Source organism: Chelonoidis abingdonii, chromosome 20, assembly GCF_003597395.2.
Source record: "Chelonoidis abingdonii isolate Lonesome George chromosome 20, CheloAbing_2.0, whole genome shotgun sequence".
NCBI lineage: Eukaryota > Metazoa > Chordata > Testudines > Testudinidae > Chelonoidis > Chelonoidis abingdonii.
Genome location: NC_133788.1, coordinates 4,751,388 through 4,764,329, shown reverse-complemented (window position 1 = coordinate 4,764,329; position 12,942 = coordinate 4,751,388). Strand labels below are relative to the sequence as shown.

Genomic DNA, 12,942 nt, shown 5'->3' with positions numbered 1-12,942 from the left:
GTAACTTCCCAACTACAGGATCGGATCCATTCACGGTCAGTGCCTCCTTCTGAACTGAGGCTTTGATCTGCTGAGACTCCCAAAGGATGAGGGAAAAGCCCACCCATCTCCTCCTGCTTGATCTAGCCACGTGCCTGATGTTCTTTATTTTAACCTCGCCACCCTGTCCAAGTTCTGAGTCAGTGATTTAAGTGCAGAGCACCTGGAGCTGAAGGTGGGTGAGAGCCTCAAAGCTGCACAGCAAAATCAATAGCGCATTGTAATTTAACTAACAAATGATAAAGTCAAGTAGAACATCACGGTCTAGTAGCTCCAGGACACCGGTGTGGGAGTCAGTTCTGTTCTCAGCTCTCCCACTGATCTCAGACATCACCTCCTCACTCTGTGCCTCAGTTTCCCTCCTGCCCTTCATCTGCCCAGTATATTTAGACTGAAAGCTCTTGAGGGTAAAGACACTCTCACTGTGTGTTTGAAGACTTGGCATAAGGGGGCCCTGATGGTGGCGGCAGCCTCTGGGTACTATTGTAATGCACAAAATAAATAATGCCAAGCACAGAAGTGAAGGAAGAGGGAAATGTATGTTCGCCGGTACGGGTGTTACGGAACATTAGCAGCCAGGGAACAGAGCAGGGTTTTATTTTGGGCGACACGGGAAATCACCACAAATAAATCTCTAGTCACACGGCACCTGCTCTGCTTCTGACCAGCTTGGGGCAGTCTGAGCACATTCAAGATCAGAGATGGACAGAAACGTGGGTCTCTGGTCCATAGGTCACCTGGCAAGGATGCCAGTGCTTCTCAGGAGAGTTAGCAGCTGCTCCTGCTGCATCCTCCAGCCCCAAACCAGCTGTGCCCTGCCAGCCCCCCTTCCCAAACAGAGGCACATCACAGCTGGGCGTTCATGTAAATGACAAGTTTATTGACAAGGACAGAAGGTAAAGCTTTACCAAAAAGTGAACACATCAGAGTGGATATGTGATACAGTGGAATGGCATCAACACTGAGCAATGCTCCTTGCCTGCCCTCCGGCTCCCCTTTCCACAGTCCACGCTTCACGGCATGCAGACACACACACACAGCACAGGCCCAGAAGAGACGCACAGACACCGCGGGGGGAAGGAGTTCCGGGCAGGCAAGGGATTTGCTCAGGGTTTTGTTTAATGCTTTCCCATGTTCAGGCTTTACAGAGGGTTTAACTGAGCAAGACTCGTGCCACTATTCCCAGGGATCCTCCACCACTTCTCCCAGGTCAGTGACCTAATCTGGTGCAGGCTCACTGAGCAGCAGTCTCTATTAGCCAGCACCACAGCCAGGGGAATATGGGGTGCTGTGCAGAATCTGCTGTCCCTTGGCAGAGAGAACAGGGATTTCCCTTGCTGCCCCCTCACACCTTGGCAGGACTCAGGCTTGCTCTGCCCACCTCCTCCCATGCACACAGCTGAACTCCATGGTGGAAACTTACAAGAGGCCAGGTGCTGCTTTCTAGCTTGGCTTCGAGGGGCGGCTAAAGAGAGGCACCTCCGCGCACCTGGCACTTTATCAATTACTGCTTGCAGCCCAGCTATCCTCAGGGCTTTAGACAACTAACCAAACAGCCAAGCTGGTGCATGCTCAAGTGCCCGGTTTCTATAACCCTGTCCCGCCTTCTGCTCAGCCAGGATTCATGCTGCCAAACGATATCTGCACCGAGGACGCAGCCCAGCTCATACAGCGAAGGATGCAGTTGCTCCTAATCTTCACTCGCTTCCCTGGCTGAGAACTGGCTTCAAGCCGAGTGTCCCTGCCACGGAACCACATTTCATCCTGCCCGTGACGTGGCCTACCCTTGCTAGCCCGTTCCCTTCCCCCTTATTCTCCAGGTCCACTGTTACAGTCCCGTTCTCTATCCCCAGATTCACATGCACCACACAGGTGATTCCCCGCCCCATCTTAGGCTTCAAGAGCACAGGCTGAGGGTTGTATGTGGTCCTGTTAAGGGGGTTGCTTCACTCCTGGGGGAAGTGCTGTGCCAAGCATCAGCTGAGAGCAGTGGGGACTGCAGAAGCTGTTCTGGGGCTGGGTTGACACATCCAGCTATGTAGGTGGACTGATGGATAGAGCCAAGCCAGCTGCTATCCCTGCTTTTCTTTCACCATTCATGGTGTCTGTTCCAGTACCTTGCCTGCGACAGAGAAACTCTCTGGCTGGCAGGAAGCCCAAACAGCCGCCTTCCACCCTGGGAGCCTGCTGCATGAGCAGGAGCTGCAGCAGAGAGGAGTAAGGGAGCCTGTGTCCCCCAGCCAGTGAGTTTCAGACTCTAGGAACCCAAATGACCCTCAGTCTCTTGCCTTTGGCACAGAAAGCCCAGCTCTGGTGACTTGGGATGGAGGGAACGAGCCTGTGAGATCACCTCACGTACAGCACCCACTGGCCCCTGCAGCAACAGGGTCGTCCAGAGCTGAGGGTTTACGGGGCAGGAGATTGCACTCAAGCCTCTCTCCCATCACTAAATATTTTGGGTGTCACAATTGGGGGGAGGTGAGCTGCGACTCCCAATTAGCTTCTCTGCGACTCTCCTTTGCACTCCTGTATAATAAGTCCTTCCTCCTCAGCAACTTTTGATGGCAAGCTTTCCAGGACTCCGGATGAAAAGGCTTTCCAAAGCCAGGGGCAACTTGCCTGGCAGTGCCAGTGACTGCAGGTGTAAGCGGGGCGAGGAGGGGCTTGGACTCCTCCAGCGAATTTAACCCAAAGCGCATAGCCAGATGCTGCAGTGTCCTCCAGATTTTGCATCACACCTCAGCAGGCAAGCGCTCGAGGATGCTCCCAGAGAACTGTAGGCAGATTCAGATTTACCGCACAGGCCCTTCAGCCTGGACAGAAGTCGGAGCCAGGCAGAACCCAACTCAGCTAGCTGAAGCTGACCCAGTGGGAGGAAGGCAGACAGGCTGCCGCAGGAAGACATGGAATGAGCGGGAAAGGGATAAAAAAGGCAATGCCTGCACCCCATGCTCTGCCAAGAGCCTTGCATTCCGAGAGTCAGATCTGCTGTTTCCTTCCTCATTTTGCCATCTGCTGCCCCATTATCAAACCAGACCCTGCCATCTCCTGCTTCCCCATGCAATGAAGACCCACTTCCAAACCCCAGGACCACAACCAGGCAAGATAGCTGGGGAACAGATTTTTGGGATGAGCAGAGGCCCATAGCACAAGTACGACCCAAAGCCCCATCCAACCCAAGTAGATGCATCTCGGGTCCGAACTGGTTCTCTCCACACATCACTGGCTCCTCAAGTCTATGCTAGTCCTAGCTCACCTGCGATCTCTTGGATGTTTTAACTACTCCAGATCTGTTTTTTTTTCCTTTTTTTCATCTGGTTACACTACAAAAAAAAAAACCCCAAACGTATAAAAAATATAAAATAATAAAGTGCAGTTTGTGTTTCTATGATGCCTTTGCCTTGTTTTAATGAACAAGAGACTTGTTTTTTTCGGGTTTTAAATGAGCCATATATTACAAAATATCAACTACGCCTAACGTGGTTTAGAAAACGCTAAACATTGGCACGAGATGGAAAAGCCCACAAGAAAGAACGACAGAACAGTGGCACTGGGGGAACACGGGAGTGGTTGAAGCAGTGGTTACAAAGTTTCCATGGACGCTAAAAATATCGAACAGTTGTTCCCTATATTATTATTAGCATGTGGATACTAATCGCTACCTTGGTTTCTCGGTGCATCTGTCTGAAATCCTACACATGAATACAGCTGCTTCCAGTTAGAGTTCTTTGCCTGCACCGATAACGGGACTATCCGGAGTCTCCCTTCCTCCCTCTGCGGAGTGAGACATGGACCCATGCTGTTAGTTTTTCAAAATGCTGTCGTAGACCTGGTAGATGTACTGAGACACTTCAGGAGCCCGGCACTTCAGGGACAGCTACGAGAGACGTGAAGCCGAGGTTAGTGTAAGAAAGCAGCAGATAACACACAGCCCATCTCTACCAGCTTGTTTGTTAATCCCTCAGGATCCATTTCACTGCACTGGATCCAGGCTCTACCCAGTCTAATACACAGTGAGGCTGCCATGATGCATCACCCGCCCTGCAAGGTGCCACATGCACACAGATGTCTAATAGAGAGTCAGTCTGGCCTAACATAGGTAGGCAAGGACAGGTAACACTTTTCCATCCCCACCGTTCAAGTTCTTCTGCCCTAACGATTGTGCGCCTTGAGCTGGGTTGACTGAAGATCGAACCCAGGGCCCTGTGGATCTCAACACATGAGCCTCTATTTAGTTAAAGCTAAAAGACCATGTGCCTTAACTCTGCTGCAGCAACAGACTCAAACCTCAAGGGGGTGACAAAGAGCCATAGCATGTTAGCACAGGTTACCACTGCGTTTTCCAGGATACCAGGTTTTGGTTTTTTCACATTTACAGACAACTTCAAATATTTAGTCCCAGTTGCTGTCCCCCAAAGCTATTTACCACCAAGGCGCTGAGTTCTGCGAAGGTGCACTCCCACTCATGTAGGAAAAGCTAGCCGATTTTGTGACAGAATTGTGGAAATAAGCAACAGAAGATAAATGGGACCCCATCCTTATGAATGCTTACTCCTTAGCGGTCTGATTAATAGACTTGTACCAATGTTCAATGCGGGACCTGTACACTCCTGACAGTCCCATCCCCCAGGATCGGAATTCAGACCACACTAAACCAAGATAATGCCAGTGGTATTCGGCAGGCGTAGGTCAATAACCTTGAGAGGTGCTTTTCCTTAAGGGCAATGCTAACCACCAAGCTGCCAATTCCCAACAGCAGACCAGCTCGCAAATCAGAGCCTACTGTAGAAGGAGGGAACTTAACGCAAAGCCAAGCTCCCTTCTTGGTAGTATATTTTCAAAGATTTTAATTTTCGTTCCACACAAAGGCCCCCCAGGGTGTGCCTTGAGATTCTCAAACCAGGAGAGAGACTCCATCAGCAGCGAGGAGAATCTAAAACAATAAGCAGTAGGGAGGCAGGATGGTTAAAGGAAGTAGCTACATGCGGCATGGGACAAGCAGCATTCTTGCCTCTCAGTGGCTGCCACAGACGACAGGCCAAGGAAATCTCCGAAATCTGGACAGCTGGTCTCTGCTTCAACAGCTTAGCATGGCATAAATCTAGTTTGTTTACTAGAGGGGGAGGCGGAAAGGAGGGAGTTGGGGAGAATTCTGGCAATGCTTGTGTGTTGATTTCTCTTGGCTAATTCGAGTGGTAACGATCTCGGCCAATAAATGCCTGCTGCTTTGTCAGCATTAAGCTAGCTCAGCGGGTCACTAACATAGCTATGTCAGTGGTTTCCCAACTCCCTCCAGCTCAGCAGGGATTTCCTTTGGCACTGAAATTAACAGGCCCTGCCCCAAATGAGCATGCTGGGAAGTAGGCGGTTTAGATTTGAGATAGCTTAGGAAAGGATGTGTGGCCTCTCCTCTTCCCCGCCGCTCCCTGCACCAGCCCCACCGAAAGCTGAAGGGTCTTACTGTGTAATTCGGGTTCCCAGGCTGGATACGTAGCTCAGCCAAGATCCAGATGCCGTTGGTGAGCTTCAGAGACTGGTAGAGCATGTCCTGGCCTTCCACATTCCTCTTGGCAATGGTGTAAACATTGTTGTTCTGCAGCTTACTGGAAACAGTGTCTTCAAATAGAAAAACACCTCTATTAAATCAAGTATGCATACCAGACACACAGAACTACACCCCCAAATGTCATCTGTGTTATCCTAGAACCTAGGAGCCCTAGTCACAGACCATGGGCCCATCGTGTTAAGCAGTGTACAAAGAGCACGAGTGCACAGACGAACTGGCAGCTGCACGAGACAGTGAGTCTACGGGGGAAGGCGTACATTGGAGAATGAGGCAAGAGCAGATTTGGTCATAAGTACTCCATCTCCCTGGAGACCTCCCTGTGGATTTGGGTCTCCCTCAGAGGTCACACTCCCACCTCCACGATCACACTACTCCAGGCAAGCCCCGGGTCCTTTCCATGAGCTGCAGATTCCTAAAAAAAAGCCCAGAACTTGGACAGGCAGATTTTGGACATTGTGCCCTGCACTTCTGAGCCAGAGGATGCCGCTAGGTAAGAACAAATGAGATGACTGCCTAAATCTCAACTTTGGCTTCTCAGTCATTAACACAGTTCTCTGCACCCTGAATTCAAACCCTTTTCAGTGACTTAGCGGATGAGAGAAAATGCCTTTCCTGTCTGCCTCCCAGCAGTGTGGCCGGGATGAGGTTTTTATACAATTTGCGTCTGTAGCACTCGGGAGAGATGTATGATTTTACCTGCACATAAATATACAGCTGTAACCATGACATCTATTTCTCAGGCACCTTACAGAGAAACAGCAGCAGCAGGGATCCATAATATACAGCATCCAAATCAATGGCCCACACTGATGGCCTGTGGAAGCCAAAACCCAATTTAAGGGAGGGGCTGGCTGTGGTCTTTCTGAGGCCAGAGGGAAGAAACTCTGGGCCACAGAGGCCAAGATAAGAGCAGTGCCCCTGTAAGTCTCATTCCTGAAGCCACACAACCTGCTGACCTATGAAAGCATGTTCAGTACACAATAATGGAAGAGTGGCCATACTGGGTCAAGACCATGCTCCATTCCTGCCCAGTATCCTCTCTCCAACAGTGGCTAGCACTGGAGCTTCGGGGGCAATGTCCAGAACAGGGTAATTTTGGAGTGATCCACCCATCTCGTCCGCTCCCAGCTTTTGATAGTCAGGGGATTCTTGAGATAACCACAAACATCCCTTGAGGTCTCAGCCACTCCTGGCTGTGGGCTCCTGGGGTAATTTCCTGGCTTACGGTGGTAAGTTCAGCTGAAGTTCTATCTACTAGTTCACCAGGTGGTTCTTGTGTTCTAACCAACTCCCAGTTGGCTTGAAGATGTTGGCACAAAGTGGGACTGGAACTCAAGCTGCGCCAGGCTGCCAGTACTTTTGCTCCAATCACTAGACCACATGGTCCCTCTGCTGCATATTAGCTGAGGGCGCAATTATTCACAGGCTCAGGAAATTCAGGAAAGGGATGAACAAGGATGTGGCCTGTGTTCCCAGAATCGCCTTCCTGAGCAAAAGGGAGATAGACGCTCCTCAAGCAATACATACTGGGGGAGCCTTCTGATGCCTGTTTTGAAAAGCCAGCTCCCTTCTTTGCTCCAAAACTGTTGCAAGTGTTTACCACACAGGTGAGCTGAAGGCACTTGGCTGATTAGAGCATGGCATTTTCAACTCGCCCACTAGAGAGAGCAGAAGGAAAACTCAATAGCATCTTTTTCCAAGCTCATAATTCAACAGCTCCCTTGTGCCAGTTCATCCTACAGGTGAGGATGGGTGCATGTGTGGGGAACGAATGGGCTGGGCTGTGTCGAACCCTGGCCAGTAGCTTGTACTTTCCACAGCAACCAGGAAGATAGAGAGGAAAACAAACTTGGCTGCAAGCAGCTGGAAAGACCCAGCGTGCCCTTTGGAACCAGTGGCAATTAAACCTGAAGGCAGGCAGGCAGCGGACACTTGCCCAGAAAGCTCATGACAGGACAAGGGATGGCGAGGTGGCAGGACAGTACACCATCTACGTAGGGAGTGTTACCTGACCAGCCAGCGCCTTCCGGCGCCCACGTTCACGAACACTAAACTCCAGAACGCCACACAAAGGTTTTGTTTAAAGAATGGAAGCAATTAAGTCAGTGCTGAAGCAGGGGGGTCAAAAAAGGAGCATCTGAGCCTCAATCCATACAGCAGAGAGCAGGGAAGGGGTCTGACTTCTCATGCTGCGATCTCGCCCTGGAGCAGCTGCCTTTCTTCTTCCACTTAGCCAGCAGGTGGGGGCCGCAGCTGAGTTGCTGCAGAATCGATTACCCCTGAAGAGCGGAGCGGCTCTCCCCACAGCATGGGAACATTGAGTTCAGGCTTTACTCAGTGAAGACCAGCACCTGGACTAACCCCTGAAGGCTCTGGAACAGTGATTTGCAGAGGATGGACTGGGTTCATGCAACTAACTACCCAGTCAGGTTTGGGTTTTCCTCTCCTCCTTGGTTGCTATGGAAACTAGGAGAGGCAAGTAACTAATGAATTCTTGAGTTAAAACCCCTCACTTCCCATTTCTCCTCCTCTCCCATACGAAGGGCCCCTGGGGTTAGGAAAAGATGCAGTGCAAAACAGCCTGCTCCTAAGCTCAAATGGAGCCAGAACAGGCAGAGGGGCTCTGTTACAAGCCATATCAGCTGACGATTGCGCTGGGCACAGACAGGCCCCTCCCAGAGATCAGGATTCAACCAACACACTTGTTTCTTGCGAAGCCTAAGCAGATTGCCACACAGAAAAACCTGTAGACGACCCAAAAGGCAAAGATCTACTAACAGTGGGGGTGCCACATTGGGCAGTTGGTCTTGTCTGAAAGGAACATCAACCACATATTAGTTGCAACTTCGGGGTAGATTCGCTTCCCATGTGGAATGGAATGGGTCACGTTTAAATCCTTACATCTGGTAGTGTGCAGGTTCAAAGCGCAAACAGTGGCAGAGTACCGGCGCTATAGCTTCCCATACCTTTGCTCCAGTGACATTAATGATGGTTGCTACCAATACATCATAGAGGGTGAGCGCATCCTTGCACAAGATTGGCACCCTGACAGCCTAGATTCTGTCAGTGCAAACTAAAGGCTCTGACCCCCAGCAGGGGAACTGAATCTAATCGCAATTGGAGCCCTTGAGTCTAAAGTGTGGACCTGCTGAGAAGCATTTATTGGTCTCTTACCAGCAGCAAGCCTTGAAGATGCGAGAGAATTGCTAATTCGGCCAAGCGTGTTGTTTCTAGACGGGGAAACTGGAGCTGAGTGGTCCAAGGTGATGCCTGTCCAAGATCACACAGGAAGACAGAGCTGGGGTTAGAACTCCCAGTGTCCTGTTTTTGCTGTCTTGGAAGCTCATCATAAGACCACTGGACACATAAGCCATCAGGTGACTCAACCACTTATAAAAATCCAAAGCAGTGACAACACAAGCCAAGCGTGCTGGGGCTTGGACTGTCACTTGAATCTTTCTGCCTCCGTCTCTATTAACATAGACTTCAGGATACATACACACTGGAGAGCAAGTGTCATTTCCAATTCCCTTCCATCCCCAGGTAGCAGCTCCAGCCACTTCTCTGTGAGCAAGTCTAAACCAATGTCAGTTTCTCCAAGATTGGGCAGCGTCACTAGGCAACAGTGCGAGGCAGTGCCTTGCTCAAGCAGGACAGTTAATGCCATGCGACAGCACTGTCTTTATAAACAGACATTTGCTGGGAGCTGGAAGATCATCCTTGTGCTGTGTGTTTATCAGCGAGAGGAACGGCAAAGCCTCGGTTAATGACCACATGGTACATGCAGAAGCTTGTAAAAAGACTATGTTGACTGCAGGCAGAGTCCCTTCTCTGCACCTACAGGACCCAATGACAGTGCAAACCAACCTGAAAAATTTATGGTTCCTTTAGCAGCACAGGATAAGCTGCATCTGTTCTCAATATGTAACTTCAAATAGGATTTTGTGAGGGTTTTTTTTTAAAAAAAAAAAAAACACTTTTGCCTTCTATACAGACAGGGTTATTTTTAACTGACTTTTTAGATTAAAAAGGTATGACAGGAGTTTTCCTTCCGAGGGAACCTCTCAAATACACAATAGACACAGTGATCCACCTCTCTCATGCCCTGCATACTTCTGCCCATACTTTTTAATGAAAAATTACCATTGTCCGATTTTGGGGGGGGGGAACGGGGGAGGAAGGGATGAGATGCCAGTTGCTAATTAAGGCCTCCATCCTGCAAAAGACTTGCTTTACATAGTAAGCAGTTGAAATAGCTTCTATCGACCTCTTGCTTGTGTAAAGTTAAGTATATGCATAAGTCTTTGCAGAACAGGACCTAATTTTATAAAGGGAAAACAAGATTAATATACCATGCTCAAAAATATGTGAACTATGCATTTTGTAACACAGGGAATTCACACACACTAAACCAGATTGCTAATCACATCTAACTAGGTCCTGGATACAGGATCACATATATGAAGCTTTGCCATCTACTTATTCAGAGCCCTTGGTACCATTCAGCAGTGAACAGTGGAAATCAGCAAACAAAACCTAGTTATTTCGTCTGCAGTCGTGCGACCCTCAAATGCCTCCCTGTGCTTCTAGCGACATGTGACAGAGTCTGTGTAGCCAGTGAAAAGATGGGTTCAAGCAGAAGGTCCACCTGCAAACCTTGCCTGATCCCATCGTGAAGAATCACAGTCATTTCCAACTGATGGCAGAAGCACAGGGCTTTGACTTCAGCTGCATGATCAAGCAGAAGCTGGGCCGTGAAGGAGACAATGCTTAAAACACACAAGCAACCTCCTAGTGGGAATGTAGGGAAATGCCAGCCAAGGGCATGCGTTTCTGAGTTTGCTCCACCATGAAAGTCTCTTTCTAATTTAGAAAGCCTGGAAGGGTTAAGATATTAACAATAATCCTGGAATCTCTTAGCTAATCACGGTCTCTACTTGTGCATCTTTATGGAGACAGAAGATTCTGCATCATTTCAGTTGAGACATTCTGGATTGGCCAAGAGATTGCAAATGTAGCACCTGCCTGGCTTCAGCCCTCTTTATAGATGTGTCTGAATTCTGTGCTGCTGGAGGTGCCGGACTGGTGAGCAGCCTTGGCGCCTGAAATCCTTTTTGGCCATGGAACAAGGCAGCAGTGTCAGCTTCCCACTGCTCACGGGGTTTAATTCTGACATGGAGGAGCTCACCTTTAAGGTTGGGGGAGGGAGGGGTCCATACCCATTCAATAACTGGCCTCTCTGCTCTGAGTGCCAGCAAAAGAACCAGTTGGACATTTGGTGGTGGTGGTGGGGAGTTCATTTATAATGTGGACATGTGTCTTCCGGGAAATGGACTGAGACCCACCAATCCATTAGAGAGACCACTGAGCAGGCAGATGGTAGCTACCTTCCATACCAGTCTGGGCTGCCACTGAAATCAAAGCTTGAGGCGAAAAGTGCCCTGAGTCAGACTGTCAAGGGTATTTAGGTACCTAACAATCAGATGGGAGCCTAGCAAGGTGTACAAAATGCCTATGTGAGTTAGACACCTAACCTGATTCTGTAGATTCTACTAGTGCTCATCTACATTTTTAGGTGCTTAGCCACCTTGGAAAATCTGGCCCCATGTCCCACACACTGTCCATTCCCCACTTGTCCCTCATTTGTATGGTGGGAGGTCAGGAGTCTGTGGAAGGAGAATAAAATGTATGAGGCATTGAGTTGACCTGTACTCTGTTCTTATTGGATAAAGACTTGCTCTGGGACAGCTCAGCACCTCCTCTTTGCTATTGATAATCCCGGGGAGGACCCCACTCTGTTGGCAAGGAACCATGTGACTCCATAAATTTAGACTGCATAGGACCAAGGAATCCGGGCTGGGGAAGAGCAATTCCTCAGCCAACGTGTAAAAGCATCGCCCACAACCAGTAAAAGGAGCTAAGACCAGTTACGGAACATGGACCTATCTGTGCAGTAAAGATCCTGCCCACGAGGAAGGTTCCCTCCTTTAGAAGGGTGGCTGTGTTTCACCTTGGATACGGAGGACTAGGGCCATATTTTCAAAATTGCTGAGTGCCCAGCTCCTTCCCTTGGACAGCAATGGAAATCTGGTTGTTTCATTTAGGTGCGCCAATGGAAGCACTGGGGTGCTGAAATCTTTTGAAAATCTGTCTTGTTCTTTGAACAGATTTATCACACCAACTCTGGTGCCAGAAGTAGCTTCACTGTATTCAAACCTCTCTTGGCAGCAGTGGGGCTGGAGAGGACTAGGAAAGCCACTTTAGACAAAGCAACAATCTTATTTTCTTCCCAATACATTACATACAAAGCACAGAACTGTGGTGACTAAGAGATCAAAAGCATTCTTTAGATTAAGCCCAAGTATTAAAGTGCAAACCAGCGAACGGTTTCATTTGTATGTCAAGGGTCGGGTGAAGAGCAGCAAACAAAAGCCATGGATTGTATGGGAAAATAATAGAAATATACTGAGATATTAATAAAAACACACTCGACTGAGAATAATGGGGCTGTCATTCCATCCCAGGGTTCTGGTGACACTGATAAAGCAGCAAGGCAAATAAGGTTATCAAAACTGCTCAAGAGAATGACAGCGCGATTATGTACAGCCAGACTGGCATTATTCTTTAATTGTATTTGTGCACATGCACGTGCACACACACACACACGGGGAGAATTCCCATTATGGAAGGGTTTTAAGAACTGGTTAGACAAACACCTGCCAGGGATGGTCTAGGTTTCCTTGGTCCCGCCTCAGCCCTGGGGAATTGATTAAACCTCTTGAGGTCCCTTCCACCCCTACATTTTTATGATTCTATGACACACCTACAGACAATACGGCTCTTGTTTTATTTGAAGGGCTTGTCTGGACTAGGGTGTAAGGTGCGTTTTTAAAACGTATTAACTAAAATATGCCGGCAATCAGACTAGATGATAATATATAGTCCCTTTTGGCCTTAAAATCTATTAACATCTTTTAACTAACATGTTTTAAGAAATTCTAGTGTGAAAAAGGAAATTTGTATTTTAACATGTATTAGCTAGTGGAGGAGAATGTGCATTTTACAAAAAATTACCTAAGCTAAATACACCTCTACCCTGATATAACAGTCCTCAGGAGACAAAAAAATCTCACTGCGTTATAGGTGAGACAGCGTTATATCAAACTCACTTTGCCTCCCTCCACCCACTCCCCAGTCCTTGTTCCCCAACTGCCCCTGCAGAGATCCCCCTCCTTAATCACCCCCAGGACCTTACCCCCTACCCCACCCTGTCCCTGACTGCCTGATCCTATCAACCCCTCGCCACGGCTCACTGGCCAGTGGCGAAGCGGAGACGC

At 48.8% G+C, this 12,942-nt stretch overlaps 1 protein-coding gene across 3 annotated transcripts in view; it reads right to left on the bottom strand.

Moving 5' to 3' along the window:
* Positions 1–898: 898 nt before the first annotated feature.
* Positions 899–12,942, bottom strand: part of AP2B1 (adaptor related protein complex 2 subunit beta 1) — a 94,821-nt gene continuing 82,777 nt past the window's right edge. For 2 of the 3 annotated variants that reach the window (XM_032789658.2, XM_032789660.2), the window contains 2 exons: positions 5,501–5,655; positions 3,416–3,916 (listed from right to left, as the gene is read on the bottom strand). In XM_032789658.2, the coding sequence (XP_032645549.1) occupies positions 3,842–3,916; positions 5,501–5,655 (230 nt within the window). In that variant the 3' untranslated portion in view covers positions 3,416–3,841. Of the gene's footprint in view, positions 3,917–5,500; positions 5,656–12,942 lie in introns of all 3 variants that reach the window. The other variant, XM_032789659.2, reaches the window with a different exon arrangement.